Below are 16,344 nucleotides of genomic sequence, written 5' to 3' on the forward strand. Positions count from 1 at the left end.
GTGCAGGTGATATTCCAGCAAAAAGTAAAAACTTTAAAAAGAGTAATTAAAGTGAGATTTGAGAATCACACATTCTTCATTAAAACACTTTATTACTACGCAAACTATCACCTTTAAAAAAGTTTAAAAAGATTAACAGTAGCACTATTGTAGCTAAAGAACTTTTTAAAAAAAGCTTTGTAGCCAAGGAAACACTAAATTGGTTTAGTGAATAACGTGATCATTGTGATGTCATAACTCAGCAAGCAACAAAATAAGACAAACTCAGTTCAACTGAAATTTGAGAAATAAAAAAAGGCATACTGGTTTCAAGCACTTTTGTAATAACGAAATGTCATCATGTGTATTAGAATCAATTGAGATATCGGGCCTAGATGTCAGAACAGGTATAGTAACTTTTTGACATTTCCTTTTCACCTGTGTTGTCTGTGTACCATCACCTAGTACAACAAGGCCTGAGAATTCCCACCCTTTGAACTACTTTAAAGAATAAGTCCAAAGATGCTGTTGGGCCACAATATATTGACACACTTCCTCCAGATAAAAGATTAAGTGAAAGGTCTCCTTGGAGAGCCACAAAAATGTCAGTCAGACCAGGAAGCAGGATATGCTTGAGTAGCGGGAAAAGTTACCTTCCCACCTCACGTCAAGGTGCTCAAAGGTGAACAGTTGGCCAACACAGCAGAGCAATCATTTCATGCAGTTTTTAGTAGGGATATCATTTTATCAAAAACATACGCACTCCATACTATGAGTTACTATGCCAAACAACTCTGAAGAACTTGTTACCATCTATCGGCTTGAAATCCATTTTTTAATAAAGTGCTAAATACACATTTACAGAGACCATAGTGTTCCAAAGTATCCTTTACAGTTGTATATATGTGCGTTTTTTTCCAACTTGTCTGCATGTTTACATAAGACACCAATCTGAACTATAGGTATAATTTTAAAGCGTAATATTGACTCAATGAATTGGTTTACCATGCAAGTCTGTATTTAATATTACATTGACCTGTAATAAGAAACATGTTAGTGGTGTGCTCATTGAAACACTTAATAAAAAAATGACTATGGATGTGCAGTTCTGAGTTTCAAATATTAATAATGACCATTTAAAAAAATCTTCCCCAAACGATCTACTCTGCATTAAATAGCAGCCTGAATATGATCATAACACTAGATTAAAAAGCATCCCAAACTGTTAAAGTTAGTTGAACAGATTTTTTTTTCCCTAAAAAAATTGGAAAAATTATATTATTTGCCCCAGGGATGAGAACTTGTAGTCGTGTTTCTGCCCAGAACAATTGTTTATGACCAAGTTAAACACACCTAAACATCAGGGTTTTTGCAGTGTTGCTAATGAACTAAACAGCACAAAAACATCACTATAAGACTTAGCCATTTCTAGTAATGATTTATTGATTAAAAAAAAGTCTGCTTGCTGATTGATGCAGAAGCTTGATCAAAAGAAATGACTTTACAAAGAGTACTCCAAAGTAGTTAAAAAGGCGGGGCATGCCCCTTTTGTGAAACCCTAATTGCTTTCATTCCACCAGTTTATTTTTTCATTTTTAGAAAAGTAGTATTAGGTTTGTTTTAAAAAACACACATAACAGAGATTACAGGTTTCTTCCACCCACATTTGGGCTGTCACTGAAATGCCCGAAGGCAATCCTGGCAGCACCTCAGTTGCTTCTGTCATTGTACCATCTTGTACCTGCCACTACCTGGAAATATGATGTAAGAGATAGTTAACAATACCAACAGTACTATAAGTAACTCATAAGCAAACTCAAAGTCCACCTGCACTATGTGCAAATTAAAAAAAAAACAAACTTTAGTTTTCCCCAAGCATAAATAGTATGTGAGTGGCACTAAAACAGCTATGGATCTTTAAAGATGGCAGTGCTATACTGGTGTATACACCAATACAGTAATTAAGTTTATTACCAAAATTCTGCATTAACATTATGTAATCAATGAATAAATGCAGTTCTGTAATCTTACAACCAATCACGTGAACTGTGGTCAACTTTGCCTTTTTTTTCCTAAAGGCAAACAACCCAGAAATCCCTAACTCAGCAGTGCCTCTCAAACATCTCTCAACATCCTACTATGAAGGCAACTTCCTTCTAGAAACAGAGGGGAATTGGACTCAGTCTAAAAAACTTGCTTTTGCAACAAGAGAACAATGTTTCAGAAAGAAACCACTTGTGCTTTCTAATATTCACCTGCCTTTCAGCTGTAATGGTGACATCCCATTTCACCCTATCAGTCTTTTTTCCCCACTACCATTTTATATCAAATCTGCACGCATCCAGCTTTACTCTGAGCAAGGCCCAAAAATAAGGAATCACAGACAGTAAGGCGATCTTTACAATGTCAGAAAATGTATTTGGCATTTTAAAAAGAAACAAGTGCATACAAATACAGCTAGAAGCATTTCTGGTTTGCCAAGTGCTCTCTAAAAAAAGCAGCGCAAGTCACAGCCTACATTGAACAGTAACTGTCACCAAGGAAGCACAACAAATAGTTGCTAATAACAAAAAGAGGAAATGCCTTTAAGTACATACCTTTTGTCTTCAAAAAAATATAGAAACACAATGTATTCAAAAAAATCAAAATTATACAGCCATGTTTTATGAAGTCTACATTTCCCTTGTCTTGGAGATATATATATATATATATATATTTATAGATATATACACAATTCAAGCAGTTTTAGTTACAGGTAATGTTGGGTTGTGAACTGGAAAAAGTCACGAGTCTCTCTCTTTTTTCACTTTCACATCTCCTGCAAGAATGGTCGCAATCTCCCCCTGCATGAAAGCCCAAGGGACATTGGAGCCCACCAGAGGGCATTTCTCCCCACTGGGACAATACACCTCGCCACTAGCTCCTTGCTGTTTGATGCTTTGTCTGGAGCAAGGGAAGCAGAACTTGTGGGAAGGGACTGAGGGACACTGAACAAAATGGGTGTCTTCCAGGCGCTCGTGGCACAGGGTGCAGCACAAGGGAACACTGGCTGCTAGAGACGAGTCCGGGAGGCTGGCAGGATGCACCGGCTCCAATCCCCCAGCAGTGTTTGTCCCCTGACTTGGCACCTCCCTGCTTGGACCCAGCCTTCTTTGGTTCATAGAGGACGGAGAGGGCGGGCTGTTGCTATTCCTCCTGGTGGTGGAGTGAACTTGGTTGGCATCTTTGGAGGAGTGGTTGCCCCCTGCATTGTCTGCTACTAAAATGAGCGCAGCCATAGGAGACTGGCCATTCTGGGCTGCTTCAGGCGGTGTGGTCCGGTTGGAATGAGGCGAAGCAGTTGGTGGTGGTGGGGACATGAAAGACGTAGCAGTCATGGACATTTTCATCCCTTCTGATGAGGTTGGCAACCAGGGTTGTGACTCTCCATTGATCTTAGGCGGTCCAGCTTCACCTTCTGGTTCTGGGGAAGGCTTCCTCTTCCTCGCTGCCCGAGCCCCTAGCAATACAAAGGAATGGGGAGGAGAAATGCGTAAGGAAAAAAAAAAATAATAATAATAAGCAATCAGATGAATGCAGCTATAAAGGAGTTACAGCTACACACATCAAGCTTGAAAAGGCTTCCATTTTAAATGAATACACAGCCAGGGCACTGCACACAAATACCAATTATACAGTATGACGTATGCAAATGCATACACACAACATGGCACACAGCCAAAGTATGTGTGTGTGGTCTATACAACTTGTGCATGTGCGCACTCACCGACCACTTGCAGGCATGCAACCTGCAGAAGCACACCCCTACAGCGCAGCTAGTAGGCGAAAAGGTTACTGGTGCCTTCACTGCAGCTCCTATGGCGAGGACGTCGCAGGGAGGGAAAGCCCTCTCCCTGTCAGTGTCTACCCGCCAGCCCTGACTCATAGCTCTCTGTTGTGCTGCTTCAGCACATGAACACGTTGCCGCCTAAGCAACGGTGCCGCGTTAGGCACCAGGAAGTGGAGTTAGGAGGTCGGAGTTGGCTATGGGGGGGTGGGGCGACACCCTCTTTCCCCCTCACCTGCTTTGGCCACGGCCCCGTTGCTCTCGTACCCCAGCAGCCTGCTCCCAGCCATGCCGGGCTCCTTCTTGAACTTGCTCTCAAAGGGCACCGCGTGGCCCCCGTGCTGGTGCAGCGCCAGCAGCGTGTCCCGCACCGTCTTGGGCTTGCCCAGCCACTCCTGCTCCGCTCCCCCGCGGCCCTTGCCCTCGACCCCCAGCTCCTCCGCCGAGCCCCGCGGCTGCTTCTCCTTGCTCTCGTGCTCGCCCGCGCCGCCGCCGCTGCTGCTGGACGACACCGAGCCGGGCCGCTTGTGCCCCAGCTCCCCGGGCGCCGCCGGCGGCGGCTGCTGCTGCTGGGAGACGGAGACCTGCATGGGGGCGGGCGCCCCTGAGATGGCGGCCAGCGAGGCGGCGGCGGCGGCCCGGCTGCTGATGCTGATGGGCGCGGACAAGGAAGCTCCGTTCATCAGCGGCACCAGGGTGGGCGGCACCGTGTGTGTCCGCCGCGGGTTCGGGCTCTGCCGGTTCAGCTCGGGCGGCTCCTCGGGCTTGGGGAACCCGTTGGGCACCAGGATCCCGTTCACCTGCCGGCTGCCGCCGTACTCGGCTCCCAGGCGGGGCGGCTGCCGCTCGGAGGCGGCGGCGGCGGCAGCGGCCGCCAGCGGGTAGCGCTCTAGGGGCTGCGGCTGGGGCCGGGGCACCGCGTCGCCCGCCACGGCCGTGTGGTTCAGCTGCTGCTGCTGCTGCACCAGGATCTCCTTAGCGCTGAGCGGTGGCTGCTTGGCGTGGGGCGGCGGCGGGGCCCGGCCCTCTTGGAAGCTGTGAGCCCGCTTCAGCTGCCGCGCCGTGTCGATGACGAACTCCACCCGGTCGGCCCCCTCGTAGTTGACGCAGCCCCGGCAGACGGGCTCGGTGAAGTCCCAGATCATGGCCCAGGGCATGCGGGGCAGGTCGCACAGGTAGCACGACTGCCTGCGGGAAGCAGCCGCCACCGCCGCGGACGACATGTCCCAGCCCAGGGGCAGCGAGCGCCCCCCGCGCGTCCTCCTCCTCCTCCTCTAGCAACCGGAGACCAAACGGGCAGGCTCCGGCTTTGCAGCTGCCGCAGGATCTTCAGCCGATTGCCCGCCCCCTGCAAACAAGCGGGCTCCTGGGCGCGGACGCCTCCCGGCTGGAGTCACTGGGACGCGGGAAAGCGCATAGCCCCGTCGCTGCACCCTCGGCTGCCTACTCCAGCGCGCGGCTCACTCCGCCTGTCCCGCTCGCTCGCTCACTACTGCAGCCCGGGCGCTCGCTCTGGGGCGGGGACTCCGGCAGCAGCAGCAGCAGCAGCCGCCGCCTGTGCGCTCTGCTCCAGTGACTCGATTCTTCGACAGTGCCTCGAAGCGCCTGCGCGCTGGGCGCCCTCTCCTTTGGCCGCCTGCTGCTGGTGCTGCTCCTTGAACTTCTGCCAAGAGTCCCAAGACAACAAGAGCTGCAAGAATAGCCAGCTCCCTCCTAGTCAGCCGAGGGTGGGGGAGCGGCAAGGGCTTGCACATGTGAATGGGATGCAAATAGGGGTCTTTTCGCTCCTTTCCCCATCTTCTTTGCAGCCTAGGAAGTGTTTGTGAAGTGCTCTGAGGAGAGAAGTGCTAATTATGTCAGGCAGGGTTGAAAAAAATCTTTTTATTGAGCAAAAGTGTTTTAAAAAACAATGCCACCTTACTTGATTTAAAAAAATATTTTATAGGATGAATTTTGTGATGGTTGATTTTTGGCTGGAATTTAATCTAACCTTTGTTCTAATCCTGCCTCTGACGCTAACTCGCTTCGTGGCCTTGAGGAAATCACTCCGGGTCCAATCCCTTTGACTTCACAATTTTCCCAATTTCCCCCCTCTGTTAAAAGGGGTTAATAATACCCAACAGCCAGGGGGTTGCGAGAGTTAGTTATGTGTACAGCGCCTGGAAGATCGAAAGCGCTAAGTAATGTAATTTCCTTGTACATGTATAAGGATTGTTTTTTCATTGCCTTAGCCAAGGTAGAAGACCATTATAAATACAATTGCTATTTAGCTCTTCTGGATTTGTAAATAATTGTTTCATTTGGTTCGGAAATGGGACATTCTAGGTTTCCTTGTCATTTGCAGCCACAACCCTTCCATTTTCTAGTGCAGATTAGCAAAGAAACACAATCTCTCTCCTCCCCAACCTGCGGACATTTTTTTCCCTTCCTTCTTCCGCACTGAGAATTCCAAACAGCTCGTCTGACAATTGCAGCCAGTCAAAAAGAGAAAGGGATGTTGTTCTGTTCATTTGTCATTTGCACATGAAGTCATCATTCAACCCAGAAGTAGTCCAAATATATAGAGAGAGCTGTGTGTGTGATTGTGCAGAGTAAACAAAGTGGAAGCTGTTCTCTCAAACTCTTGCTTTTGGGTCACCATTCCCACAGTGCTGCTGCTGAGTTATGTAGGTTACAAAGGGAGGGATGGAGGAAGCTGAGCTCTAGCCTCTGACGTCCGCATTTTGTTTCAGGGCTGCAGCTGCGCCCTTTGCGCAGACTCGGTGAGGGACGTGACTCTATGCAATTGGCACTTGAAACCTTATTAAACGAAATGCACATTCCAGGGACAGACTCAGAGAGAGAATCTACAGCCAGCACCGCCGATGCCCCGTCACAGCACTAAGTACCGCCTCCCTTGCTGCTATTTCTGGGCTCTAAAAGCTCCCTCCCACTGCCAGGCTTAACTTTTACTTAACGTAGCAAGAAGAGCAGCATGTACAGTACACAGGAATGGGTGTATGAGCCGCATTCTATACTGTAGTACTCTCTCCCTTTGCACTGACAACCAGCTGAGGCTTTTGTTACTCGGGCGTACCGCTGGTCAGTAACTGAGACAGGCTGGCATGAGGCTGATTTCCCACTGCAGACTATGTTGCTGTTGGGAGATTTGTTACTGCAGAACCGACTGGCGGAGGGCATGGGGTTGACTTGTAATTACAGACCCAGCTGGGCTTTTTGATGTTTTGTCCTTTGCAGCCCAACATACACGATACGTAGCGTGGACACAAGATATTTTCATGGAGCTAATTAGTGCGATGTCATCAAAGCGAACAAGTAAATAGATATCATGTCCTTGCCCTATTTGCAAGCGAATGCTTTCATCCAACTGCAGAGTTAAGCTTGGGAAATGACCCCCACCCCCCACCCCCGCCCCATCGTCAAGCTCAGCTTATCTGTCAAGTTTTCGAGCTCCACTTTCTTTCTTTTCTTTTTCGAGAATCAAACGCCGTAGGCCGCTGTCTCTCAACACACCCCACCCCCAACCTTTCTTCTTTGGACTGGAATGAGCTGGCTCTGTTGGACAAGGCGAGTGTAAATTATATGATCTCCCCTACTGGCTTGGCCAGGGGGGTGGAATCTTGCTAAGGTTTCTACCGTGCTGCTGTTGAAAATGCCAGGTGCCTTGAAAGTTTTTTTTTTAAAAGCGCGCGGGGGGGGGGAAATAAACCACCCTCGGAGAAACAATTGTGTTGATCTTATGTCACATGAAAAACCCTGTTCTGAAATTACACAGAGGATATTTAATCCCAAAACTGAAGCGTTTTTTCATGCAAACGCCGCATGATTCTGCTCTGGGGGATTTCCAGAAACGGTGCCGCTCGCTAATGCGTCTTCCGACAGTGTCATTCCCCCCTACAGCGCGCGCGCGCCGTGCAACCGGTGTTGATGCAAAACCCGCTTCCCCCCACCCACATCAGTGCAAGTGCAACGAGGATTTTGATACAACGCCGCTCATCCCCGAACACACCGTGGAACTAGGGGTAATACTTCCCGACCCAGTTGCAACCGGTGATAACGCAGATCCTCACACACGCCACTTGCCCCCGAGGTAATGCAATCTGTCCCTTCAAGGGTTAAGCCGTTCCCCGCCCGTAAATCCTTCCCGAGTGAAGCAAGAGTAATGTAAACACCGCCTTGCACATTCACTCGAACCAAACCTTGCCCTTTTGGGGCTGCCCCGTCAGCTATAAACGAAATTCAAAAACATGGTCTAGTTGTAGGATCTCTCTCTCCCTCTCTCTCCCACACATAAAAGGAGAGAGTTTCTTTTAGTTTCCCATTAATCATCTGTTAATATTTTCAACTTCATGGGTATAGGAGCCCAGCCCTAGTGACTTTCCTGAGGTTAGCTTGTCAATGAAATGGCTAATTTTTGGACTACACTCCCGTCCTGATTTTTTCCCCCGGGGCTAAAAGGGTTAACACGTCTTGTTTTCTGCTTCACAACAGCTCCCCGTTCATACTGTGTCAAATTCTTTTAAAGGTACTTTTTTTTTCCTTCTAAAGAAGCTTTATCAATGTATACTAAGTAAACAGATCCTTGTTTTTGCCTTCCACCCACTGCCCTTTCTCTCCAGACTGAAATTGGATTCCTGCCAACCCGGCTGCAGAAATTGCTGCCGACACACTCGCAGAGGAGCGCAGGGTTTCTAGGGTGAGGCAATGCGTCTGCGATTCGCAGAGACAAGGCAGGAATTGTAATTGTACTTCATCATGTGATGACTTATGAAAGAGGAAGTTAGGATGTTTTAGTCACGTACTCCTTTGCCCTCTTGCTTAGCCTCTAGGTTCTTTGAAGGAAAAATTGCATGTATTTATATATGTTGGTTGGGAGCCAAGAACGAGTGTTTGTGCATTTACGATCATGAGCAGTTTGCGGTGTTAGTAAAGGCGGGGGGGGGGGGAGAGCAAACCTTTCAGCTGTGGCAGGCTTTAAACTGGAGGGCAAAATTGCGATTACTTTCCCCCCGTAAGAACCAGAGCTTGTTGGGAAAATCAAGATGAGCAATTTTAAGTTTTTAACTATTATTTTATCGCTTCCAGTTAACTCTGGAAAAATGGGAGAGAAACATTACAGCACTCGTGAAAAAGCTGAACACGATTTTCCTCAAACAGTGTCCAGATTAAATAGAAAATGTGGGTTTTATATCACGTCCTATAAGCTCCCCAAACCTGATCATTTCATGGCCTTACTAGTATGGAAGTCAAACAAAGGCTATGTTCAGTTCTTTTTCTTTTTTTCTTTTTTACAGAGTCTAGCCCATTGGGCTTAATCTATCTAAAATACCCATTGTTATGTTATTGGAATACTATATAGAAGAATAGCGTTACTGCTAGTGGACACCTACTGGTGGTTTGTGGTAATGCCATGTTGCCTGCAGAGAACTGTTGAGGGCTTGCTTTACTCACAGTTTAATTGATTTCAGTAGGACTGCCTGTGGGTGCATGGTGAGCAGGATATGGCCCATTATAAAACAATATACCCTCAATTGTGCATAGTGAGACTGTTATTTCATCAGTGGTTTCTGCTGACGTAATTGAATTATTCGTTTGCACCACTAGGGGGTGCACACTTCATAACTGTAGGTCAAGCACCATCCTCCCTCTTTTCCCCCACTTCCTCCTTTGTCCCCCATGCCAGGGGCTTTGTATGCCCCCATTTCACCTTCACCCCCTACCTGGGTTTACTATTCTCTCCTCCATGTCAGGCGCTGTGTGTGCCCCCCATTCCCTCCATGCTCCAAACTTCTCCCCACCATTATTATTTCTTTTCTATTTGTCTGGGAGATATGTAATGCAGAGTGTCAACATGGTAAGTGGTATTGGGAGGATGGGTAGAGCTGTGATGGGGAGGGTGATAGTTATGCTGGAAGGTGTTAATGGGTGCCATCAATTGTTGAGCTATACAGAATTTAAAAATCCATAGGGTTCTCTCCATTGAGAACTAAAATATTCTCTGAAATTTTGTAATTGATCCAATGCTGTGTTCAAAAGTTTTCATGTACTACCCAAATAAACAGAAATGCCACCAAGTTGAGTGTAGAGCCTCGCAAGTTGGGCCAACTAAAACCTGACATTAAAGTACAGCCTTAATTTATGCACATTTTTGGGTACGCAGTTATTTTGCATTTGTGAGAACTAGGTACTTCAGTTTAAAACTTAAGGCCCATTCCCGAGGGTTGCCAGGTGTCCGGTTTTCAACCAGAACACTCAGTCGAAAAGGGACCCTCCCCAGCCTGGTGAAAATGAGCGAGCGAGTGAGGGTGGGTGGGGGAGAGAAGTGACAGAGGGAGGGGGGATGGACTGAGCAGGGCGGAGCCTTGGAGAAGGGGCGGGGAAAGGGTGTTTGGTTTTGTACAGTTAGAAAGTTGGGAACCTTTGCAGCCAAAACTCCCATTGACTTACTGACATTTCTGCCTTGTTATTGTTCTGGAACGTGCTAGGTTGCTTGAAAGGATTAGAAAAAGGTAAATGTAAGCTGACTTTAAAGGTGATTTACTTATTGAAGTACTGCAAGATACGTGCCAAATGATTCAGAAGCTAAAGCAACCACAGGGACTTGCCTATAGATGGCCACTCACTCTGCTTAGGAGAGAGGCTGTGATGGCCATTTTAGAAACCTTAGAAGTTTTGTTTTTCATTTAAAATACCATGTTCTTCTGTAAAAAAAAAAACAAAAAAAACACCCAAACATTTCTATTTACAAATTTTGAAATAAACAATTCACGCTGCACCACTAGTGAGGCAGCAAATGTTACATGCTGTTCATTCAATTGAAACTAATCCCTAAGGAAACATTTCAGCAAACTTTTCTAGTGAAAAAGAAACATCCACTGCGGAGACAAATGCCAAACGGTCCTGAAGGGGCCTCATTGTGAGGGAAGTTGAATTTGGTAAAATAACAGCACAGCCAAGGTTAAAATGAAAAGTACTACATTCAAAGATGCAGCTTAAAATAGCCACACTGGACTTGCTGCTCTGTGTCACAAAATGCCTGTGAGATTTTTAAAATAAATTTTTAGAAAGTAAAATCTAGGTCACATCCTGCCAGCTTTAGTCACTGACTTCAGTGGAAGTACTGACAAGAGTAAGTCTTATCTTATTATGTCCTTTTCTAATAGCATAGCAAGGACATAGGGCCTGATTCAATGCCCGCTGTAGTCAGTGGTTTCAGAGTAGCAGCCGTGTTAGTCTGTATTCGCAAAATGAAAAGGAGTACCTGTGGCACCTTAGAGACTAACCAATTTATTTGAGCATAAGCTTTTGTGAGCTACAGCTCACTTTGTGGGAATCTTGCCATTTACTTCAATGAGCTTTAGAATAGGCCCATAGTGAGACCTTCATCCTGCACACATTTATGTGCGCTTGTAACTTTATGCATGTGAGTAGTCCCAGTGAATTTAAAGCCACATGTGATCTTAACTGTTTGCAGGATCAGGGCCTAAACACACGTGCTAATCTTCAAACATGAACACTACCATTGATTCCCATGGAACTATTTGTGCCTAAAATTAAGCACGTGTGTGTGTTTACAGGATCAGGCTTATATTTTTAAAAGCTGTTAATAATCACTATGTTGGATGTTTCTATGAATTGTACAGCTATTGTTCACAATGGAAGCTAACTGATGGTAGCAGAAGTTAAAGGAGACGCTGGATGCAAAATAAAATGCCAAAAGGCGAGATTAAGGTCATCACACTAGCTCAGTTTGGAAGAAAATGTGTCAGAGAATCAGAAAAAAATCCAAACAGAAGTTTGATGTCAGCTTTTTACTTTATATGGAACCCTGGTATTGACTCTTTGAAGCTTGCTATGAGGGACTTTTTTGGAATAATTTCTTAGTGGATATAGGATACCATGTTTGCAAGACATTTATGAAAAGGAAACATCAGGAAGGCCTTGATACGCCACTTGTCCACAGATAAGGCCTGAAATATGGAGATGCTAAGTCTTTCCTTATTTTGTTATGATTTTTTTATGGTTTATTAATTTTTTTATGATTTTTCCTTTAAAAAAGTATTCATGCATATATATGAGTATGCTAATTTTCAGGGAGATACAATGTAAAAAAACTAAATGCCCAATCCTGCAATGTATAGCAGACTACTGTGCGCCTGCTGAGGTAGTCTGCAGCAAAATTTGTAAGAGCAAAATGCGTTTGTTGGAGAGAATGGAAAATGTTAAACCTTTTAATTAATTTTGTTTTTAATCCAGCAGCTGACTTTTTTCATTTTCAAGTAGCACAGTTGAAAAATCTAGCAAAATGACCTTATTCCTCTGTGTTAGAGAGTCAGCTGCAACAGATATTTACAATGTGTCTTGCCAGGAAGGGACAGGATTATGAAAATACTAGAGAAGTTCAGAGGTTACTACAATCCAATTAAAAATAGAGACTTATGAGCAATGTTTCCAGGTGCCAGAAATGAGGACAGTTGATAAATCAAGCTTCTAACAGTTTTTCTCAGATTGATAAATAGGGAATGTCACATTCTCTTATCCTTACACTTCGCCTTGCTCCTTTGCATCCAAAAATGCAATCAACAAATAGGATTTGTTGAGATCTGAAAGCGGATGGAGTGTACCCTGGCTTTGGATTTCCTGATGTGAGGGGTGGAGGGACAACGGTGACCCCAGTGACCCCTTTTAAAAATAAACAGGAAGTCATGGAATCTGTGACCCCTCTGTGACATAGCTGTAGCTGTGTTCATTGCTTTATACCCACTTTAGTTCAATAGGCTACTAAATGCCCCACAGAAAATGGAAAAAGGACAAGAATTTCACAGGAAGCCTGTTACAAACTGAGACCAAAACACAGAAGTAAGATTATCATTTGGCAGGCGCAATTTTTTTTTTGTTAAGAACTCCTAGTTTGGCCTGAATACAACTAACAAACAATTAATCTTTGTCCCAAGCCTACACCCTATCCTTTGTCAAAATACTATGTAGGACATGAAATTATTGAAAGGAAAAGACAGAATCCATTTAATGGCAGTCATGGACAAATATAAAAGCTGATTATGCTCGACCAACACAAATACAATATCCAGGAGCAGTTTATGCCAGTACGTTCCTAAAGTGTTGTGGAGATTTCAGGCTTTGCAACACTTTGTCCATGTGGATCCTTTTTGAACAGAGACCCTCACATATAATAAAAGTCTAAAATATCTGAGCCAAGGCCAAAACCCTCTCAAGGCTTGTGCCAGAACCATTAACGCTGTTTGCAGTGTGGAGGTTCCAGTATTGCCAAAATGTCCCCCTGAAGCAGTGAAGTTGAGCTGGTTGTCAGCTCCATACCAGACCAGCTAGAATGAACATGTTCCTCCCCATTGGCCTCTGTATATGGGCAGACTCAAACACTGCATAGAGTACAGCAATTTAAACCTTTAAAGGGACCACCATCAGCTTGAAATCTAGTCCAATTAAAAGAAAAGTTAAGGATAGTTTCAGGTACTACCCTTGGCCTTGTTTCTCCCTGCCAATTTTTTTGTGGTTTTACAATCACATTTTTCTATTTGTTTAAATGTTGGTCTCTCTCTACCCATTGAAATCAATGGGAGTTAGACACTTACATAGAGTGCTTAAGTTGTGCCAGGGCTTGCCAGGCTGAGCCATGGCACGTCTAGGCTTGGCAGTTCATAGTCCTGGCACCTCTGGGCTTGCTGCATTAATTATGAATGTAAAAAAATTGCTTGAGCCCCAGTACCTCTTTCATTACACATTAAGCACTGCTTACATACTTAGAGGATTTGGGCCTAAGTGCCTAACTCACTTTTTAAAGTGAGGCTTAGACTTCTAAATCAATTAGATACTCTTAAAAATTTTACTTGAAGTGCTGTCAAATAGACAAAATAAACAAATTTAAAAGACAGAATTGTTATCCCTGTTCTCCTTCAGTAATATTACATAATGTGTGCAACTATGATAGGTAAAAATATTCAGCTGTTAAGGCATTTCATGATATATTTCTAACTTCTGAAAACAGCTACTACTTCATTGTTTCCATCATGCTTTTTCCAGTTTTAAAAAACCACCACAGTAAGCACTCTTGCTCACTTTGACCACTGTAAGGAGGCCACTGATAGGAATTATAATTAATACATGCAAAATTAATAATGATAACTAATGATATTTTGCACATTACCAGTATATCATAATAATAAAGATAATGCAGTTAACTTAGCTGCATAATACCCTGTCAGGTATGTAGGTGTTAGTCTCATTTTACAGATGAGGAAATGGAAGCACAGGCAAATTAAATGACTTACTCAAGGTAACACAGAGTGTTTGGCAGAACTGGTAAAAAAAACAACCCTCAGATCTCCCAGTTCTGGGCTTTAGCTATAAGATTATGTCACCAAGGATGGACTCTCCACATCACTTGTTTCCCCCTATATTGGGTTTGCCTGGAGGACTGTGCGCAGATTGTCCTTGCATTAGTGTCTGTGCAGCCTCAGTACCTGTACGTCAAAAGCATCTTCATATTTACTGTGTATATATAAAGTCTGCTGCAGTTTCCACGATATGCATCTGATGAAGTGAGCTGTAGCTCACGAAAGCTCATGCTCAGATAAATTGGTTAGTCTCTAAGGTGCCACAAGTACTCCTTTTCATATTTACTGTGTGGAGGATTGAATTAGGTGTGCAGGGTAGGCTCCAGGATTCACTTTTATTCAGTGGGCTTAACGTGCCATTTGACTGGTGCAGAAAGAAGTGCTGGTGAAAAGCGCTAGGCTGACAGCCTTAGGATTGAACCCTTGTATCAGTAACACAACTACATGGTGGACACATATTTCCACAGTGATTTACCAAGATCAGTAAGGGTGAGAGAGTAGTGCAGTGTCTATGCCTTTTCATTCATTAGCTTTTCCTCAGAGACTGCTATCAAGAGTAGCAAACTGTAGTGGAGGCCAGAGTAGAGACATTTTTTATGGTGGGGATTTTTGTACCTGAGGAAGTGGATTAATGCCACCAAACTCGTTCCACACAGGGCATCAAACAACTTTAGAAGGCAATAACATCTCAACATTAATGACCTGAGCTGGATTTGAATTGCTGACCCACGGTGAAAGGCTGTGTATCTCATTACCAATCCCCTGAGTCATCTACTTCCCCTCCACCAGTTACTAGTATTGCTAAATGTAACACCGCACACATTATAATTAAGAAAAAAAATTCAGACCAAATAAAAAAATGTTTGGAGCTTCTCAGAAACATCTCTGTAATAGCTGCTGCCTGACTCAGCCTTCAGTTAAAATTTTTGTGTGTAATTACATAATATTAGTATCCCGAGGAACCATCTCTGGAGGGGGACACACCCGAAGAAGAGGGATTCAGCCAATTCCATGGTAACACATCCTCCCTTTCTTGATCCAGGGATCAGTATGGCAAAAGGGACTTTGAAATGAGCTGGCTATGAGAAGTGTGGGAGTGATACACATCGATCCCAACACCAGTCCTGTGGCCTCCAGCTGGATTACCTTTCCAACAAACTCTCCCCAATGAAGTGCACGCCACAGCACAAGGCCCCAACTGGCCAAGAAGAATCCTGACTCCAGGATTCCGGGTGAGAGCAAAGAGTGTGTGCATCTCTGCTCTCACCTGCACTAGCTAGAGCAGGATTTAGCCCATATTATCCATATTATATATTATATTAGTAGTTAGGGCGGGATTTAGCCCATATTATATAGTATGCCGCACACACACCTGTTAAAGGAACATTATTAAGGCTGCAAAGTCAAGCATTCAAAAGATAGGAAATGCCAGAATTCAAGTTGCCTGTGCAACCTTAATTTGGCTCCTTGTGTGTATGGATTATGATTCAGTCTTTAATTATATGATCACATACTATTCTGTTCCTGGGACCCCTGCTTTATTCAGTGCATAGAATGGAGGGCGTTCACTTAATGAACAGCTATTCAATATTTGTTTTCTGCTAATTGTTCAATATGGGGTCCTAGGATTTATTTACAGCAGACTATTCAAATCCTGCTCTGAACACAGAATTATTAATTTTGTCATGGGCTTTTGTATGGTGCTCACTACTATAGTATCTCACTACCTCACAAACATTAAACCCCCGTGAAGTGAGGAAGGGGAGTCAGGAGCGGCAGAAGATCCCTAAAGGTGAGGGGACCACAGGTGCCCAAACCATGGCTCCATCCTTCCTGCGGCACCCCTTCCCCCGAGGCCCCACCCCTTCCCCGAGGCCCTTCCCTCACACCACCCCTTCCCCTGAGGCCCTGCTCCCATGCCACCTCTTCCTCCCAAGACCCGGCTCCCCGCTTGCTCCTCTCTGCCCCCTCTGCCTAGTCGCTTGCCCTTATGGCCGGTAAAAAGTGGGTGGGCCATGGCCCGATTGGCCTCCCCTATTCTAGCACCCCTGGGTGGTGGTGTCCCCATTTTACAGAGAGGGTACTGATGCAGAGAGATTAAATTTGGGTGCCCAATTTGAGATAATTAGTACCTGATTTTTCTGAGTACTTAACATCATATACATT

At 44.8% G+C, this 16,344-nt stretch overlaps 1 protein-coding gene across 1 annotated transcript; it reads right to left on the bottom strand.

Annotated features, from left to right (window-relative positions):
• Nucleotides 1–795: 795 nt before the first annotated feature.
• On the bottom strand, nt 796–5,450 carry IRF2BP2 (interferon regulatory factor 2 binding protein 2). The gene is made up of 2 exons (XM_077813420.1): nt 4,041–5,450; nt 796–3,478 (listed from the first exon to the last, which is right to left on the bottom strand). The coding sequence occupies exons 1-2, from the start codon at nt 5,026–5,028 to the stop codon at nt 2,763–2,765; spliced, it is 1,704 nt and encodes a 567-aa protein (XP_077669546.1). The 5' UTR covers nt 5,029–5,450; the 3' UTR covers nt 796–2,762.
• Between the last annotated feature and the right edge of the window lie 10,894 nt (nt 5,451–16,344).

Source organism: Eretmochelys imbricata, chromosome 3, assembly GCF_965152235.1.
Source record: "Eretmochelys imbricata isolate rEreImb1 chromosome 3, rEreImb1.hap1, whole genome shotgun sequence".
Classification (NCBI taxonomy): domain Eukaryota; kingdom Metazoa; phylum Chordata; order Testudines; family Cheloniidae; genus Eretmochelys; species Eretmochelys imbricata.